Below are 17,536 nucleotides of genomic sequence, written 5' to 3' on the forward strand. Positions count from 1 at the left end.
GAGGCCGGGTTAAAACCTGCGGTGCAGAAGCCTGGAAGATGGAAGTCCTGACAGCTGTGTGATTTAACAGGGTGATAATTGGGGAGCTGGAGGGGAAGGAGCACAAACAGGAGGTGCAGCAGGGGTAGGGGCCTTTGCACTGAGCCTCTTCCTTGGGGAGGGGGGCTTGGCAGTTCCCACCCCCCTCCCAGTCTGGGGGTGTCTGAGAAGTGGGCTGTGGCTGGATGGGGAGCAGGTTAATGGTGGAGCATCCTTTTGCAGGGGGCTTGTCCCATTCTGGCTGAGAGGAAAGGTGGGGGGGGGAAGCCCAGAGGTCTGTCCCGTTTGGAGATGAGCAAAGCTTCGCTCTCCGGTCTGGCTGATGCGTGCCAAGCCTGCAGCTTCCTCTCAGGACAGGGATGTGGGGCTGGGGGCCGCGCGCTGCTGGCCTCGCTGGTGGAACCAGCCCAAAGCTGAGCAGACCCCAGCAATGGGAGGTGCTCTGCAGTTCTCCCTGAAAAGGATAAAAGCACCAAAACCAGGGCTGTGATGCTGCTGGAGCATCAGCCACGTCTCGGGTGGGTTCCCAGGAGCTCCGGAGCCGCCCTCGTCCCCTCGCTGCCTACCAGCAGCTTCTCCAGCATCCAAACCCGGCTTGAAATACGGCAAAACCCTGCTCCCTGCCCAAACCAGGCCCTTGGAAAGCTCCTGCCACTTCCCTGGCTTTGAAATCTGACCCAGCACCCGGCTCTCTCCCTGTCCGCTCCCGTTATTAATAAACTTTGAAGGGCTCCCTTCTGTCCTTAATGAGATTAGTGTTATTTTCATGCGTTGCTGCGGGGCAAAGGACCGAAAAAGTGGCTGATCTGTAAACTGAAGGGTGCTAATCTATAGAGGGTGGGTCCCATCCCCGTGGCCTCGGGGGCCGGGCGAGAGTAATCAATTAAAAGAGGGGATTAGAGGTGCCGTGGTCACCTACTTTATTGAGGTCACCCTGACACCCTCCCGAAAGCCGGCAGCCCTGGGCATGCTGAGCCGGGTCCGGCCGGTCATCGAGGCTCTTAGAATCCTAAAAAAAAAAGAAAAGAAAAGAAAACGTTAATCACCAGCCCCTGTTTACAGCCTGGACCCAAAGGAGCAGTAGGGGAAAATCTGTTGTTAATATATTAATGGGCACAATTTGCTCAGCGGGTCTGGCTGGGCTCGGTAAATTAATGCTAATTTAAAGCACAACCTCACTGTCTTTTTTTTTTTCTTTTTTTTTCAACTTTATTCAAGCGCTTTCATTTTGCCATGAACTTGGGAAGGAAAAAAAAAATACAGGACTTGGCCAAATATGGTGTTGCTTTTGCTTTGCTTTCACAGAGGTTGTTTTAAAGAGGGGTTATTTTAGGGAGGGAGGCGGTGGCCTGGCTCGGGCTGAGCGTGTCGAAGCTCGGTTCCAGCTCCATGGCTGTGTGTGGACGAGGTTTTCACTCTGAGCTTTTTCCTCCCCTGAAACACCTCGGGCAGCTCTGTGCGGGGCTGAGCCGCTGGCCACGCTCTCGCTACCGGCCGGTTAAAAACAAACCGTGCTGCGCTGACGCCAGCGACCGCGGCGTGCTCCCGGGATTGCTGTCCTTCCCCTTGGGTCCCAAATCTGTCTGAAAACGGCCCAAAGCCCTGCTCCTTCCCCGGGATGTCCCAGCCATCCCCGGGACACCAGGGCATCCGCTGATCACGGGCCGAGCGGTGCTTCCCACCGCGGACCAGCCGTGCCCGGAGCGCGGCTGGTTCGCAGCGGGCGTGGGGTGCAGGGCCTGGGCGGCGGTGCCCGTTCGCGGTGCCACGCTTGTCACCCGCAGACGCGGTTTGGTGGCGGTGTGCTAACGCTCATCTGCAAGGAGCCGGTGGGACACGCCGCCTGCCACGCCGCCGCCGTAACGCGTCCCCCGACGCCCCGCAGGCCCTCCGCTTCCCAGCGAGGACCGTCCGACGCTTCTCTCCTCGCTTCCACGTGCGAAAGGGATGTCAGTTTGGTTTTATCCCAAGCCCCGTTACTGTCTCGGCGATGGTTACGGGGTGCTAAAGGGATTAGCGGTCCCTGCCGACTGCTGCGCGCGCCGGGTGGGCACGGCGCCTTGCTCTGGCAGATAGCGCGGGAGCAGCAGTGCCGAAGCGGAGACTGCAAAAATAATTCCCTTGATTTCAAGGCCAACTTTAGACAGAGAAGCCTGATGCTCCAGGGAAAGACAGCTCTTTTCCTGGGCCCCGGGGTGAACATCAGGCTCAGAAAAAGGAGATTTTCCTAAAATGAGGACGAGCAGCGTGCACTGGGAGCCGAGGTGGTGCCGGATGCCACGAGGCTGGGGGTCTTGGGGTGTGTGGGGGAAAAGCGTGTGAGCATCCCCAGCCACTGTCCCGGCGGTCACAGGACTGCAGCTCTCGGGGGGCAGTGGCTCACCCCGTCCCTGTCCCGGAGGGGACGTTCCCCCTCGCCGTAGCCTTGTGTCGGGGCGGTCAGCACCAGCTCCCGGCGCGGCACTGAGCCGGGGCTCGGGGATCACAGCCATGAGGGAAAACCAGCCGGCCTGGTGGCTCGCGGCACGGCCTTGGAAGGCGTCAAGTTAGGCAACTTAGCAGCCGCCATTTGCTATTAGCACTTTATAGGATTTTTGTGTAAAAACAGGAGGAGGAAAGCATTTCTCCGGGGAAACCAGCTAGAGGCTGGTTGGGTGTCGGCGAGGGCTGTGGCCCGCCACGACCAGCGGCAGACATCGATTAAGCTGCGTCGGACGGGGCAGTCGTACCCGCTGCCCGTCCCGCGGCGCTGAACGGACTCTCCGCAGCACGACGACGCGGCCCGAGGCCACGCGGTCTGCTGGCCCTTGCTGACTCCTTTCACCCCTTGCTGCAGCTCCGTGCAACTTCTCTTCAGCTCGTTCACGTCTTTACGCTTGATTCTTTCTCTCGGGCAGCATCGATGGCCTCGCCGTGGCCGCCCGCAGATGGGCAGTAATGACCCGCAGCGCCCGCCTGGGATGGGCCGGGGGACCCCCGGGTGCAAGGTCTCGGCCGCGGGCCGGGGCCGGATCCCGCTCTGCGTTTCCTGGGCTGTTGCGATAATTCCCCAGGGCTGGAGATGCTGCCGGGGCCGCGGTGGCTCTTGTTCCACCCTCAGCGTCTCTGCAGTGCCCAACTGCATCCATGGTTTTGCATCCTCCCTTGGCTCCCAGCATCCCAGCTCCAGCCTCCACGGGGTCCCCGCCAGCCCGGGAATGGGTGCTCCTCCCCCCCCCCGAAAAGAGGGGGCACGGTTCCCCCTGCTTCGCCCCACTCCTCCCACCCCACCTCCTGCCTTGAGCCCCCGGGAGGGGACGACCGCCCCGCAGGGCTCTTGCTGCAGAAATCCCCTTCTGGGGAGGGGGGACGGGACACCCCTCCGCAGCCCCTCCGGCCCTGCCGCTAAACCTTCCCCTTGGCAGTGGGTTTAATCCTCGCAGCCACGGGTCCGGGCCGCATTGCCATGGGCGGTGGATTAGGGACCAGCCCGGCCGCGCTCCTTTGTCCTCCCCATTGTGGAGCATTTTGCTCGCCTCTGCTTTAAACCTTGTAACCGTTTTGCTGCCTTTTTAAACCCAAGTTGAATAGGGGGTGGGATGGCGAGGGGTTGGGGTGGGGGGTGGAAGAGGAGACGAGGCTTTGAGGTTGAAGAGAAGCATTCAGGCTGCAGCTGCCCCGTCTCAGCACATTCCCCGTGACCCCCACGGGCGCCGCGGCGGCCACCGAGCATCATTGGCAGCTCGGCCGCGCCGGGACAATCCACCTGCTTGCTCAGGACAAGCACTTTCATGCCTATTGGGATTAGAGATTTTAAGTGTCGTTCCAAATTGTGCGGATAAACAGTCTTGTGAAAACTTGTTATCGTGGCGAAAAGGCCCTCGCTGCCACCCTCAGTCCCCGGCCTTTTGTTCGGCCAATTTTTATTGCCGGATTGGATTTGATGAGGTTTAAGGTTTATTCTTAGGACTCCATTGAAGAGCTGATCCTTTGTCTCCCGCCGTGGAGCGTGAAGAATATGAAACGTAGGCAAAAATAAATCTGCTTTTCACACGCGTTAGCCCCCCGGTACACGCGGGGACCACCAAACGCAGCTGAGAGCAGCAGCACCCCCGCCCCCCCGCCCGCACGGGGCCTGCTCCGGGCTCTGCAGCCTCTCCCCAAATCCCCTCGGCCCCCTCCGAGCTGGGACAGACCCTGCACGGCGGGTGGCCACGGGCAACCTTCTCCGAGCATGGTCTGAGTTCTGCAATACGGATTTAGGAAGTGCCAGGCTTGCGAAGAGCCCAAAAACCAGCAGGGGAGAGGAGAGCATCCCTCCCTGCCCGCCCTCTCCAAAAAAAATCCAGCCCCACTGGCAGGTCAGTCCCTTAACCGCTTCATTTATCACCAGTCACTTCGGGAGAGGTTAATCAGTGGGTAATTCCCGAGGAAAGTTGCTCCAGGGGCTGCCTTTCATTCCAGAGAAGCTCCCTGCGAGTTTCACCTTTATTACGGGGAACCTGCTCCAACACGCTCCGCGTCGGCACGGCCAAGCACCGGGGACGAGCCCACGCCCCAGGCTCCATCCCCACCTCATCCCCGCAGCCGTGGGGCCGGTGCTGAGCACGGGGCAAGGCTTCGAGCTGGCGGCTCCCGAGCGGGCTCCGGGGCAGTTTTGGCAGCACCGGGAGCCGGCGGCAGGCGCCTGGCACGAGCCGGAGGCAGAAAATCATGCAAAGACTTGGTGGATTGGTTCCAAACAAACAAACATAAAAAAACCTCAGGGTGTGCAAAACCTGCTCAGAGCTGAACCCGGAGGAGCACGGCTGGCTTCGAGAGGCGCCTGTGCCGATGGCTCCCGCCGCGGTCCTGGGAGGTCTCCGGACCTGACCGTAAGTGAAGGCCACGTCCCACAGCCGGGAGCTGCCACGGCCTCACCGCCCGCACACGAGCCGCCGAGGGCGGTGGATGCTCCGGCCCGGCGGTACGGGAGGGACACAGTCTGGACAAACGTAGCTGGGGGACCCCTGCTCCCCTGCGAGAACCGCAGGCGCGACAGCACGGCTTCACTTCCCACAGCATCCCTGCAGCCACGCCTCATCCCCTGAGAAGAGTGAAAACCTTGGAGAAGAGTGAAAACGAAACAAGAAGTTAAATGGGAGGGAGAGAGGACAAATTGAGTGGCGGGGAGGACAGGGAGGAGAAAGCTGTGCTCCAGAAGGGCTTGAAAAGAGGTGGCAAGCGAGCAGGACGCTCCACGAGCGTGCCATCGCCAAGCGTTTGGGGTGCAGGTTGTCCTTGGTGGACACCCGCTGCCTGGAGAGATGCCCCACCGCCATGTGCCGTGTCCCCGGGAGGGACAGCAGAGGCGGAGAGGGATGAAGGACAGGACACAGCTGCCGGAGTTATCTCGGCTGGGACGTCCAAGCCAGTGCCGCGGAGTCAGGACACCTCTTGCCACGCTGTCCCACCGGGCAGCCCTGCACCGTGCTGCTGGGGGGGGGGCGAGCCTGTCCTCCCTCTGCCGCGTCGCTTCCCGCGTTGCATCTAGATGATTCCCTAGATACCCAGCGATGTTCCAGCTCCTCCTGTTTGGATAAAATATCTGTAATTACACGCATGCCTAATCTGAATTATTTCCAGAGTGCGATCCTAGGAAGCAACTTGGCAGGGGACATCCTTGTCCGTGGGTGGTGGCCCTTCTGCTCCTTGGGTGGGTGACAGCACAGCCATGGGGTGACCACCACGGGGCGCGAACAGCTTGTTGACAGCACCCAGAGAGGGTCTTCCTGGGGTCCCGCAGCTTCCCAAATGTCCTTTAGACACCTGAGCCCATAGAGAGGAACAGGAAGGGGGATTTCTCCATCTGCTCTGAGACCTGCCGTGGTCACCCCCATTTTGAACCTGGGAGGGTGCAAGAAGGTGACTGATGCACCCAAGGCCTCATTCGTAGCTGCAGAGATGATGGATGCTTTCCCAAAAGCAACGCTGCTGTCAGAAATTGTGGGGCTGGTGGAGAAGGTACGGGGTGAGTTTCTTTGGCCCGTGCCGGGTAAGACGTCAAATTGGATTCCCATCACCGTCCCTCCTGGCCCTGCAGTTGATGGGCTCAGAAGTGGGGTTGGCCGGGGAATAAGAACTGTTTCATCAAATGTTCCAGGTTTTAAAATTTGGCTTTCTTCCCGCGTGCAACCAAAGCGAGGCCTTTTGAAAGTTTTCCATGGCCAGCCACCCCCAACACGAGCGTGCCCCAAAGAGCGGGAGGACCCTCCCCACGGCGAGCGGGGCGGTTTGGGGGGGGCAGGCTGCTCCCCAGCATGTCGGCGTGTCCCAGCGATGAGCGTGTCCAGCCCCGAGACCGCCGCTGCCCTGCCGCTGCCCACCCAGCCCTGCTGCTGTCAGGCAGCATTGTCTCCGCACGGTGGGTTTCTTTCCGGGCGGGAGAGCTGCGCTCAGCAGCCTTTCGCTGTCACATCGCGTTATTTGCTCCATGAGAAGTGACTGACGAACCTTCCCCCCCACCACCGCCTTCCCCTGCCTGCAGAATTCCCGGTAGCCACCCGGTGTTGCAGGAGGGGGACGGCGGGACCCCAGACCTCGGGACCCAGGGAAGCAGCGTGGGTGGCTCGGGGACTGGGGAGGGATGCGATGCGGGGACTGGGAACTGACATCTCAGCTGGGTTTCAATGGCATCTCCCGATCCTCTCCTGGGGACGGCGTGGGGTGGGCATCTCCCCACCCTGGGCTCCTGCCCGCTGCTGGTTTTGGGGGCGAGGGTCCGGGCAGGGCTGAGCCCCTGGTCCAGGGCACGGCAGCCCTCATCCGCGTTCCCCCCAACTCTTAATTCGTTCTCCATTATTTTTTGTCTTCCCCTCCTCCCCCTCTCCCTCTCAGCTGCCTGATGAATGAAGGATGGGTTTTTAAGCCTTTTTTACCCCCAAGGCCCGCAGCGCTGGCTTGGCTGCTATCGCTGGGATAAATGCGGGCTTTTCGGCCTGGAGCGGCATCCGGCAGAGCCGCGCCACCCCCCCGCGCCGGGTTATCAATCCCCGCTCAGCATCGCCAGCGCCGGGCTGGGTCCTCTCCGCTGGGAGCCCTTTTCCTACCCTCTGGCCACGAGAAAAGACCAGTGTGGCTTAATTCTGCACAGTATCAACAGCAAACAGACTCAGCCCGACGCTACCGGCTTCTCTTAATTCGTCTTTCTATTCCTCGCTTTTCATGAATTTTTAAAAAGTTTCCATTTCTCTCCGCGCCTCCGTCTTATCCGCCGGGTTTCGGTGGGTTTGCCGGGGCGCGCGTGCCCCCGTGCCTGCGCGGGCTCTGCGTCCCCCTCCTCGCCCTCCCGCAGAAAACAAAGCGGGCGGAAAGTCAGCTTGGCTCTCCGCAGCCTGGAAAGTTTTCGGATGGCTCGAGAAATAAAATCTCCCGCAGCCTGGGAGATGAAAGGGGCCGGGCGGTTATCGGATCCGCGCGGCTCGGGTCCTGGCACGGCGCGGCAGCACGGAGCGCTCGCTCTCGCCGGCGGCGGCCGCTCCTCCCGCCAGCACCGCTCCGACGTGAAAATGCAGATGGTGGCACTCGCAGGGCAGGGCTGGAGCCGTGGGGTGGAAAGAGATTTTTGGAAGGCGAAACAAAATTATCTGAGCTCTCAACTGACTTAAAAAAAAACCCAAATGCCTTTATTCGCGGTTTTGCTCTCGTGCAAAGTGCAGCCCCCATCCGTGACTGGGAACTGGAAGCCGCCTTCTTGCTCCCAGAGAGCAGAGAAATGAAGGCAGGGTAGGGAAAAACGGAGATGCCAAGATGGAAAGCACAGATAGAGCCCGTGAACGCAGCCAAGCGTTGCTCAGGGCTGGCGTTTCGGTTTGAATCTCAACGCAGATCAGCTGGGAGCCTCCCTCCACCCACCCCGACCCGAGCCTTCCTCCGCTTCCACGGCCCGCGGCGTCCCCAGGCCCACGGGAGCCGGGCTGGACGTCCCCGGGGGTTCGGGTCTGCCGAGGGCGGCAGCGGGGACGCCGCGGTCCCACGCGTGTCGCGGCTGAGCCGGAGCCCGTCCTGGGTGGGCAGCCCCTGGCCCCACGCGCAGCGGCCCCCGGGGTCGTCGCCCCCGTCCTGGCCAAAGGAGCCAGCAGAGCTTTGCGGCGAGCCCCGTTTGGGGCTGGGTCGGTGTTTTTTTGGCTGTCCAAGCAGAACCTTTGTTTTTAAGCCCTCAGTCAAATGCTCACGGACAGGCAGCTTGCGCGGCGCTGGGATTATTGTCCCCTTGGAGGAACAAAGTGCAGCGTTGAGGCTTCTGGGATTCAAACCGATGGTTCCAGGACTCCAGATACTTCAGCGCGGATGCTGAAAACCAGGAAGGCATTCCCCGCAGCAAGGCAGCCACTGCGTCACACGGGGAACGCGCTGTGAAATAATGATGTACAGCCGGCCTCGAGGCGCTCTTTGCAGCTTGATTGGCCTCGGTGGCAGCAGAATAACCGAGAGTTTATTGCTTCTCTTCTGGTGATCTCCACTCCCAGCTGTTTTCTCGGGGAGGCCTGGATCCCCGGACCTCATCCGAAGAGCCACGGGCTGCCGGCGAGGCGCTGAGCGCGGCCAGCTCCCGGGACAGGGCTCTGCTGGAAAATCCCCCCATCCCGTGCGCGAGGCAAGCGATGAGCCTCGGGCACGGCGTGCACCCCTTTCCCCCTCCTCCTGCTCCCGGAGCAGCACCCTTGGCCTCAGCGCCCTTCGCGCCCCGTCCCCTTCACCAGCGCCCAATCCGCCCTGCGTGCCCGCCGCGGCGGCGGTGCCCCAGAGCCGATTTCTGCCCGCGGAAATCCCTGCTGCCTGGGCGGGAAAAGGGGGCGAAGAAGCATTTTTCACGCAGAAAGCTGCTGGCGATCCCCAGCCCCTGGTGCCGCTCGAGAGGGCAAAGGTTAGATGGTTGCAGGTGATTTTTCTTCCCTTTTCTTTTGAGGAGCCGTGCTGCAAATAGCCTGATTTCTAAGATTTCTCCGTCATTAAAATGTAAATGAAAACAGACACGAAAACAATCTGAATTTCCAGCCGAGTTGCTCTTGCTTAATATTCTACCCCGAAGGGGGATGTGCGGAAGCAACAACATTTCAAAGGGAATCATTAAAGAAGGCAGGCTCAAACTGCGTTTTCATCAGATACGGTGGCAAAGCCCAGCACTCGGGGTCTCGCCCGTCCCGCCGCTGCTGGAAAGGACGAGCGGGAAGCGGCTTTGGGAAAAGGAAAGGTCCAAGCCAGGGCGAGGAGGTCCCGCACGCTGAGCTGGCGCTGCGCCGGAGTGAATGCTGCCTGGCCGGGGAGGGATGGTGTCCCGGTGCGGTTCGGCTCCGGCTGCGGGGCCGCGGGCAGCGCACGGGGCCGCGGGCTCTCCAGACACACGTGTGCGGGTGCAGCGTGACGTGTGCGGGCGAGCCGGGGCGATGCTCGGGTTTTGCTGCATCCTGAGTTTTTGGGAACGCCCTGGAAGGGCAGCGGGGTTTTGCGATGCGCCCCGACGCGCTAGCAGTGCAGGCGGGGGGAAGACCCTGATACTTCCCAAACCTGCCTGCAGCCCCCTTCCACCCCAAGCTCTCAGCATCGGCGCTGCTTTGTTCTTTGTCAAGCGGAACTGTATTCAAGAGGTATTTCCACCACCAGCATAATGCCTTTAAAATTAAATACAAAATACCAGGGAGTGAGAATAGCCTGAAGAAACTCATGTGAGTCTCGCTCCAGCCACACACCGGAGCACCCGGGGTAGGGAAAGGGCTGAGCGGTTCCGGTGAATCCCGAACGCGGCACTTGCTGCCCCAATAAGCTGAAACGCCAGCAGCGTTGCGTCTCGGCTGGCAGGGAACAGCTCGGAGTGCTGCTGGGTTTATATTTAGCTTTCGCAGAGGTCACCCACCGCGGCTGTGCAGAGGCTTGCGGGGTGCAGGAGCACGTCAAGCAGCGCGCTGCGGGATGCGGCCCCGGCACCGGGCCCGGCTCATTGCCTGGCAGCTCACGGGCAGCGCTGGCACAGGACTGCGGGACGGCTTTGGCGTGGCTGTGGGACAGTCCCCAAACGCTGGCTGGGCAAGGAGCATTTCTGCTAAGAGGCAGGAGCAGTAAGGCCGTCCCGCGCTCCGAGCTCTCTCCCGTCTGGGCATCCCGTGGGCGATGCTGGCGGGCAGGGACAGGGCAGGTCACCTCCAGCCCTGGACCTGGACCCCCTGCCTTTCCCCCATTGCCTCCTCCATCCATGCTTCCAGCCGTCTGGAGCGGGCTGCAGGATCCGTGCCGGATAAGGCTCTCAGGTGCCCGCAGGCGGGACGCCGTGCCCAGGGCGCAGCGAGGACAGAGCCCCTCTGCCCCCCCGCCACCCTCACAGACCTCCCAGGCTGCGGCAGGTGCTCCCAGCACGGCGGCACACATGGATCCTATAAAGGCTGAGATCATCTCTCCGGGCAGCCCCGCTCCACCGCGCGCTGGGGAGCACCGGGGTGGGACGGTGGCGGTGGGACCCCGGGGCTGCGCGGGGGCGCGGAGCCCCTCGCCGCTTTGGGTGCTGCTTGGGTGCGGCATTTGGGGCGAGGGGAGCCGCCACAGCGGGGTCACCGTGCCAGCCGAGAGCACGGGAAAGCCCTTTTCCCGCTGTGAACCGAACACGCGAGACCTGGAAGTCTTCGAGACGCAATAAGCAGGGGATCCCGGGATGCTCTAAGTGCGTCCCAGTCTGGATCTCTGGATGTTGATGGCCTGGGATGATTAATTTTCTTTTGTACTTTCATGGCATCAGTTGTCACATCATTCAATTTTATTTTTGAAGACTTTTTTTTTTAAGCCCACAAAATGCTGGAAAGAGTTAGAGCAGATTCAAATTACAAGGTAAAATATTTCCCTCCAAAGCTTCATAAATACTTGGGGTTTTTTTTTAAAATGCTATTATTTTAACTTTCAAAGAAACGCGATGTTTGCCAAATCTTGCTTTGTGCAGTAAAACCGGTCCAGTGTTACAGGGATTTAATACAAGAATAACAATAAACTTTCAGAGGAGACCTTAAAAACAAAGGGCCCTGTCTGTCCTGCATGGAAATTCAAGCTCACACGCCCCGAGCTCTGCCGCTCGATCTCCCCGCGTGCCGGGGACCTGACCGCGCGTGAGCCCCAGCCCCAGCACAGCTCCCCACGCAACGGCCTGGTCCAGACCCCGCCGGTGATGCTCGGTCCTCCTGCTGACCTGGGGGGTCTGGAGCCGGAGCAGCTCCTTCGAGCCCCCGAGAGCCGCGTCATCCGTCCGCGAGCTGAGAACCCAGCCCCTTATTTACGGAGGCTTGGAAATCCCTGAGGATGGAGATGTCCCCAGCGTGGTCCTCAGGTGCAACCCCGTCCCCAGACCCGAGCTGGTGCCTGACTGCATCACCCATCCCGCGCGGGGCCGCAGCCGGAGCTGGGTGCTGGGTGCAGGGCAGGTTTGCAGGGTTACATCCCCCGGGATTGCGAGTGCCCGGGGACAGAGCGGGCTCCTGGCTCCCCCCAAGCCGGCCCGGGCTCAGCCTTGCAGCTTTCAGCATCTTTATTGTTTTTCCCCTGCAGTTGGTTGGGTTTTTAATTAATTCACAAATCTCATTTGGGCACCGGAGCTGGGGGGTGGAAAAAAACTCTGTCTGAAGTTGATTTTGCAAATCAGCACTGGCCATCTCGAAGCAGCTCTGGGGGCAGAAGCACCGGGGCTCCCAATAACCGAGGAGGAAGCCTCTCGCTCGCGGAGCAGATCCGCCACTTTGATGTGCTCCCGCAGTTATTCTTTCATTTCTTGAGCAAATAATCTGGATTTTGACAATATTTACCTTGGAAATAATGATTTGTCTAAAGCATTGGACCAAGATAAACAGAGAATCGCGCGGTCTCCCGGCGGGGCTGGGAGGTCTCACGTTCCCCTAAACCTGGCCGGGCTCCGCAGGCGGCAGCCGAGGTGGGACACGGCTGAAAGCCGACCACGGATGCGTCCCACGGGACCGGCCGGAGGCTGGGGACAAAGCTCCCGGTAGCCCCGGCTGCGGGGCACCTGTAAGGACAGAAGAATGCAGCCGCTCTGCCCTTGGTGAACTGCACACCCAGCCCCTGTGCTGCGACAGGGGCGATCGCATCCCTGCGTTCCCACGGACTCGGGGGCTGTAAAGGAGAAGGAGAAAGGAGGGGGCGGAAAAAAGGTGAGGGAAGGTTCAAAGGCCTGCTCCAGCTTCGTTTCTTCATCTCCAGTTAATCTCTGCAAGGCCCGAGGCAAAGTCACCTTTGGGTCAACGCTCAGGTGTTTTTATCTGCCACCCCCATCTGCCCCCGTCCAGCCCTCCCGATCAGCCGGGGCCGCGGGGCAGGGCGGTTGGGTGCCCGGGGAATCCGGTCGCCCCGGTTCAAGCCATGCTCTCCCAGGGCGGGGGGGTAAATCCTGCACCCGCGCTGCACGCCAACGCCGGCTCCCCGCCACCCGCCGCCCCACGGCCACCGGGAGGGATGCGAGCGGTGTCACGCTCGAGGTTTTAAAGGAAAAAAGGCTTTTACGTGGAGCATGAACGAACCGCCGGCGCTGGCACGGCACGTTGCCGGCCGGCGCGTGCCCAGGGATGCAGGGATGGCAGGAGGGTGCCAGAACCGGTGCCCTCGACCCGCCGCTCACCCACGCTCCCGCTGCAGGGCCGGCAGCCTTCCGGAGGGAAATAACGGAAGAAATCCACGCGGGGCTCGGCTCTTTCACTTCCAAGGCTTTTATTAAAGAGTGCAACATGCCCACGATCACACGTCTGGGATACGGCAGAGGCAGCAGGCGCTGGACACGAGCGAGCGGGAGGGCGGCGAGGCCGCGTGAGGCAGGCAGGGACCAGAGCGGGGTCCCGGCGAAGTCACGGCCGCATCTCAGCTCCACTCTTCCGACAGCAGGAGAAATTCTGGCTGAGGGTAACGGCAGCTCTGAAATCCCTCACCGGCCTCCTTTCGCAGACAAGAAGCTAAATCAGTGCCTGGCTTTGCACAGCGGCTCCGGGCGGGACGGGGAGCGCGGTGCCCTCCCGGCTCAGCCCTCGGCGCGCAGCGACACCGCCCCGCCGCCGCTCCTTCCGCATCAGCAGCTTACACAGAATAATGTCACATCAACACCCAGCAAAACACAGCAAACACACACAGCCTCTCCTTTTTAATCTCTGAGAAGAGTGTTCTTCGTATTCTGTACGCAGTCCTCACTGGATGAAATGTACATCAGAAAAAAATATTCACTTTGCTTTCAAATGATGAATATGAACACGAGAAGCACAACTCTGCAAGCAGCTTCCTGATCATGCACCATGTTAACGCGTCTCCCGCGACAGACCGATGTGCACAAACACACATGGGCTGCATGGAAAAACCTAAATTAACTCTAATACTGAATCTAAAAAACCATATATTGGATTTGAATCAGTTAACACTTAGATTTATTTTTAAGCACTCAGAGGTTGCTTTGCAAAATTATTTTTTTTTCTCTCTCTCCCTCTCTGCATGAGTTTAGATCTCATCCACAAAGCTTTTACACGTGGTTCACGACGTGAGGCACCGGGTGAGCCCCGAGGAACCTGCACCGCAAGCACGAGCGATGTTTTGGCTGGGAGGTTCCCGTACGGGCGCAGCGGTGCGGGTGCGACGCGAGGGATGAGCTTGTGCTTGCGCCCGCGCCCGCGCAGCCGTGCTTTGCCCAGGTACGTTTGTTTAAAAGCTTTGCGGCCCCCAGGCCCTCGCTGCCGCGGCTCCCGCACCGGGAGCTCACCGCGGGGCCCGGCCCGGCACACGCGGCTCAGCCGGGCTCGCACGAGGGACTGTAAATTCAATTTCAAAGCTGAGCCTCGTCACCCCAGGCTCAGCAAACGCCGAGCTCCTGAGGGCTGCCCAGCCCGACGCCACACGGTCCCCGGGCCGGCGGACCCGGCGCAGAGGGATGGGAGTTCCCGTGCAGAGGGAAAATTGAGATGAATGCCTCGAGGACTCTCAGCTGCGTTGGAGAGAGATGGGAAGGACACGGTGGGCTTGCTGGCGCCTGCTCTGCACTGGCGTGAGACGCTGCCAAGCCAGCCCCGCGCCGGCCGGGAGGGCGAGGGCCAGGACCGGGCAGCGCCGGCGGCACCTCAGGGGCTGGGGGTGGCAGCGGCGGCGGGGGGCGCCGGGCCGCGCTGCATGCAGCGGATGAGCTCCTTGCGGTTATCCAGGATGGTGTCGAAGCTCTCCTGCAGCCGGTTCTGCTGGTCCACGACTTTCTGCTGGAGGCCGTGGATCCAGCGCAGCAGGGCCAGGCGCCGGTACATCACCAGCTGGATGTGGTGCTTCTCCTTCTCCCGCTCCTTGAAGCGCTCCTTGTCCTGGAGGTGCTGCACGGCCTCCGCCAGCGCTGGGAAGAGGGTACCTGGCTCGGGCTCGGCCGCCCCCGACTGGGGTGGGCTCCCGGGGAGCGGGGCGGCGGCGGGAGGGTCCCAGGTGCTCCCGCAGGCGCTGTCGGGGCTGTCGATGCTGAGGGAGCTGCTGCCGTAACCGTTGTCCTCCGCGGGAGAGCTCGGGGCCTTGCTGCATCCCCCGGCCGGCTCCTCGGCGGCAGTTTGGCCCCCCGCCCGGCTGACCTCCGCTCCTTCGGGGGGGCTGCGCACCCCCGGCTCGGGGAGACGCGGCCGCGCGGCGCCCAGGCTCGGGGCGGCATCCCTAAGCCGGCCCTGGACCATCTGTCTCTGCGTTAATAACAGCAGATTATCGGACGGATTTGTCATGTTTTCGCTCCGGCTGGAGCCCTCCTCCGGCGGGGACCCCGGCGCGGGCCGGCTCCAGTTCTCGTTGCTGTCGCACACCTCTCCCACGAAGTTGGAGTTGGAGTCCTGCCCGCACCCAGGCCCCGGGATGGCCGTGCCCAGCGCCGGGCCCCCCCGGAACGGGGCGTTCGCCGGGGCGCCGGGCGGGCAGACGGCAAACATCTCGCCGTTCTCGTGCCTGCAAGAGAGACGCAGAGCCGTAACGCGTCCGTGGGGTACACGAGCTGGCAAACCAGAGCTCCCATCAGCTGAAATATTTTTTACTTTATCTCCCGCTCTTTCAATCCACCGAACCCAAGTCACGGGCTCACCCTGTCCCGGCGTTTTGCCGCTGCCCTCAGCGTGTCCCCAGCCAACACCATCCATCCAGGGGCAACTTCTCACCCGATGCCGAAGCTGGGGACAGGCACCCCGCTCCCGTCTCTCCTCCCGGTGAGCTCCAGCCCAAACCCAGGCTTCCGGGGCTGCCCTTCGCTGTCGGAGGGCACAGCGTGGCGCGGGCACGCAGCCGGCACGCCTGGCTCCAGCAGCGTTTGTGCTCCTGGTAGCTGCCTAACGTTAATTCAGGGCAGGCAGAGGCTTGCTTGGAAGTTTACTGGTTTCCTACCAGCAGTAAAATTTATTTAAGGCAGGTGAGACGGCCTGGGCTCCTCTGCACAAACTGCCCCGTCTCCGCTGGGTCGGGCTATGGGTTGGGTCTGGTCTCGGCCAGCGCCCAAACCAGTAAGGCTACTGGGCTGCTTCCATCTCTGCAGGACTGGGCGCAGAAGGGACCAGCCCAGCGTTGCGTGCGGGGTTGCTGGCAGCGAGAGCCGATCCCCGAGCTGTCTCCCGGCACGGACACGCGCCCCAAGAATCACGCGAAGGGAAAACCCGTCGAGCTCCCCAGTTTCGCCGCTGGGAAGCAGCAGGGAGGCAGGAGGGGTGCAGGCGCCCAGCCTGGGGTGCGGGACAGGGGCCGAAGATGCCCCTGACCCGGTGCCACCCCGCTCCCACCGCCCCCGCTCCGTGCCCTGCGTGGGCTATGACCCGGGCAGGGGAAGGAGAGCCCAGACCCAAAAACGCTGTTGGCAAGGGCGAGGATGGCACCAGGGACAGGGGGGTGAGGGCCTGTGTCGTGTGTCGTGTCCCCCCCCGCCGCACCGGCCCCGCCGTCAAACCCGCACCGCCCCGCGCGATCGTGGGCCGGGGCTGCGCCGCGGGTGGGACGCGTGTCCCGTCATCTGTGGGGCGAACCGAGGAGCATCCCCGCCCCTTGCAGAGCCCCCACTCCCCCACCCCCGGGACCGGCGTGGGGGCAGCCGGTCCCTCCGCCCACTGCGCCGGGAAACCGGGAGCAGCCGGTACCGGGGGGGGCGGAGGAAGCGGGGGGGGGGGGGGGGGGCTGCGACCCCCGCAGCCAGCACTCACCGCCGCCCCGGGCCCGTTCGCCGCCGCCGCGGGTGGGAGCGGAAGCGGCCGCGCGTGGGGAGGCGTCACGGCCGCACTTCCGCGCCCCCCTCCCCCCCCCCGCTCCCACCCCCCGCGCACGGCTCCGCCCGCGCGCATCTCCATCCTGCGCGCCATCCACCGCATCCTTCGGGAAACTCCTCCCGCCCTGCGGGGGGCAAAGGGGAAAGTCCCACTCGTGTCACTCATCCTAGGGAGATGCGTGGGGGACGCTCCGAGGGGGCTGGGGGCTGCACCCCCCCCCCCTCCCCGCCACCACCCACGGCCCCGGCGCCGGGCTGGGTGCACGTGGGTGCTGTCCCGCCACGGGCGTGGCGGCTGGATTTGGGACACGATGGCTCCTTCCCAGCCCCTGTCCCTCAGCAGGGCCCCACGGGGGTGGGGGAGGACACCAATAAATGGGGCCCTTTATTCCCCTCACCCAGATCTGGGGTGTCGGGGCGCTGGGAAAGCGACATCAAACGGCTCCCACGGCTCCCACGAGCGCCAGGCTGGCGCGGGGCGGGGGGGTGTCACATGAAGCACCACGAGCATTTCGGGAGATAAATGAGGCTTTGTGGGACCGGGGTGCGTGTTGGGGGGAGATGCAGCGGGTGGCGGCGCCGGGGAGCCGCGGCGGGGGCGGCCAGGGTGCCACAGACCCCCCCGATACCCACAGGGCTGCCCCGAGTGGGTCTCCCTGAGGAGGCCTCCAGCAGCGTCCCGTGGGATGGAAGTGACATCACCCCACGGGCTCCACAGCCCAAGCCCACTCTGCCCAAAGTGCGCCCCGCCGAGGGCTCGGCCCAGAGGAAGAGGAGGAGGGGATGAAGGTGCTTTCAGGGTGGACAAAGATCCCCTCCGAAGCTGCGGGCTGTTGGAGGTGGGACGTGGGGGAGACACGCCGGTTGCAGACCTTCCCCCGTGACATTGCAAGGGTTTGGAGCGGTGGAATAACGCTAAGAAGTGATAAATAAGTTCTTTTAACTTCCGATCTCCCTGACAGGCCCTAGGCAGCCTCTCCGGCTCCCGCTGCCCCGGCCCCGAAGGCGTCGATGCCTCCATCCAGGAGAAATCGGTGGGGTGGGAGTGGGAGCTGGAACCGGGGCGCTGGGGCTGCAGCTCTCCTCCTAGGACAGCCCGAGATTAACGAAACAAAACCTCCCCGTCGCACCGGAAAGGCAGAAGCCGACTCAGACGCGCCTGTGAATGGGCAGGAAAGAAAACAGAATTTGGGCAAACAATGGGCTCTGCCTTGAGCAGAGAGTTTGCGCGTTAGCACCGGTCCGCGTTTCGCTCTCTTT

General features: G+C 62.3%; 1 protein-coding gene across 2 annotated transcripts; it reads right to left on the reverse strand.

Moving 5' to 3' along the window:
- Nucleotides 1–12,731: 12,731 nt before the first annotated feature.
- C22H1orf216 (chromosome 22 C1orf216 homolog) lies at nt 12,732–16,273 on the reverse strand. Of its 2 annotated transcripts, none has more exons than XM_086765053.1 (2): nt 16,215–16,273; nt 12,732–14,982 (listed from the first exon to the last, which is right to left on the reverse strand). In XM_086765053.1, exon 2 carries the CDS (start codon nt 14,964–14,966, stop codon nt 14,136–14,138), a length of 831 nt encoding a protein of 276 aa, XP_086621179.1. In that variant the 5' UTR covers nt 14,967–14,982; nt 16,215–16,273; the 3' UTR covers nt 12,732–14,135. The 2 variants fall into 2 exon arrangements, with proteins under 2 accessions (XP_086621179.1, XP_086621181.1); XM_086765055.1 differs by lacking the exon at nt 16,215–16,273 and adding an exon at nt 15,069–15,449.
- Nucleotides 16,274–17,536: the final 1,263 nt, after the last annotated feature.

Source organism: Chlamydotis macqueenii, chromosome 22 (assembly GCF_036417535.1).
Source record: "Chlamydotis macqueenii isolate bChlMac1 chromosome 22, bChlMac1.mat, whole genome shotgun sequence".
Lineage (NCBI taxonomy): Eukaryota > Metazoa > Chordata > Aves > Otidiformes > Otididae > Chlamydotis > Chlamydotis macqueenii.

Bases quoted from the DNA above. Each gene is read 5' to 3' on its own strand.
- C22H1orf216 (XM_086765053.1), bottom strand. From the start codon at position 14,966: ATGTTTGCCGTCTGCCCGCCCGGCGCCCCGGCGAACGCCCCGTTCCGG.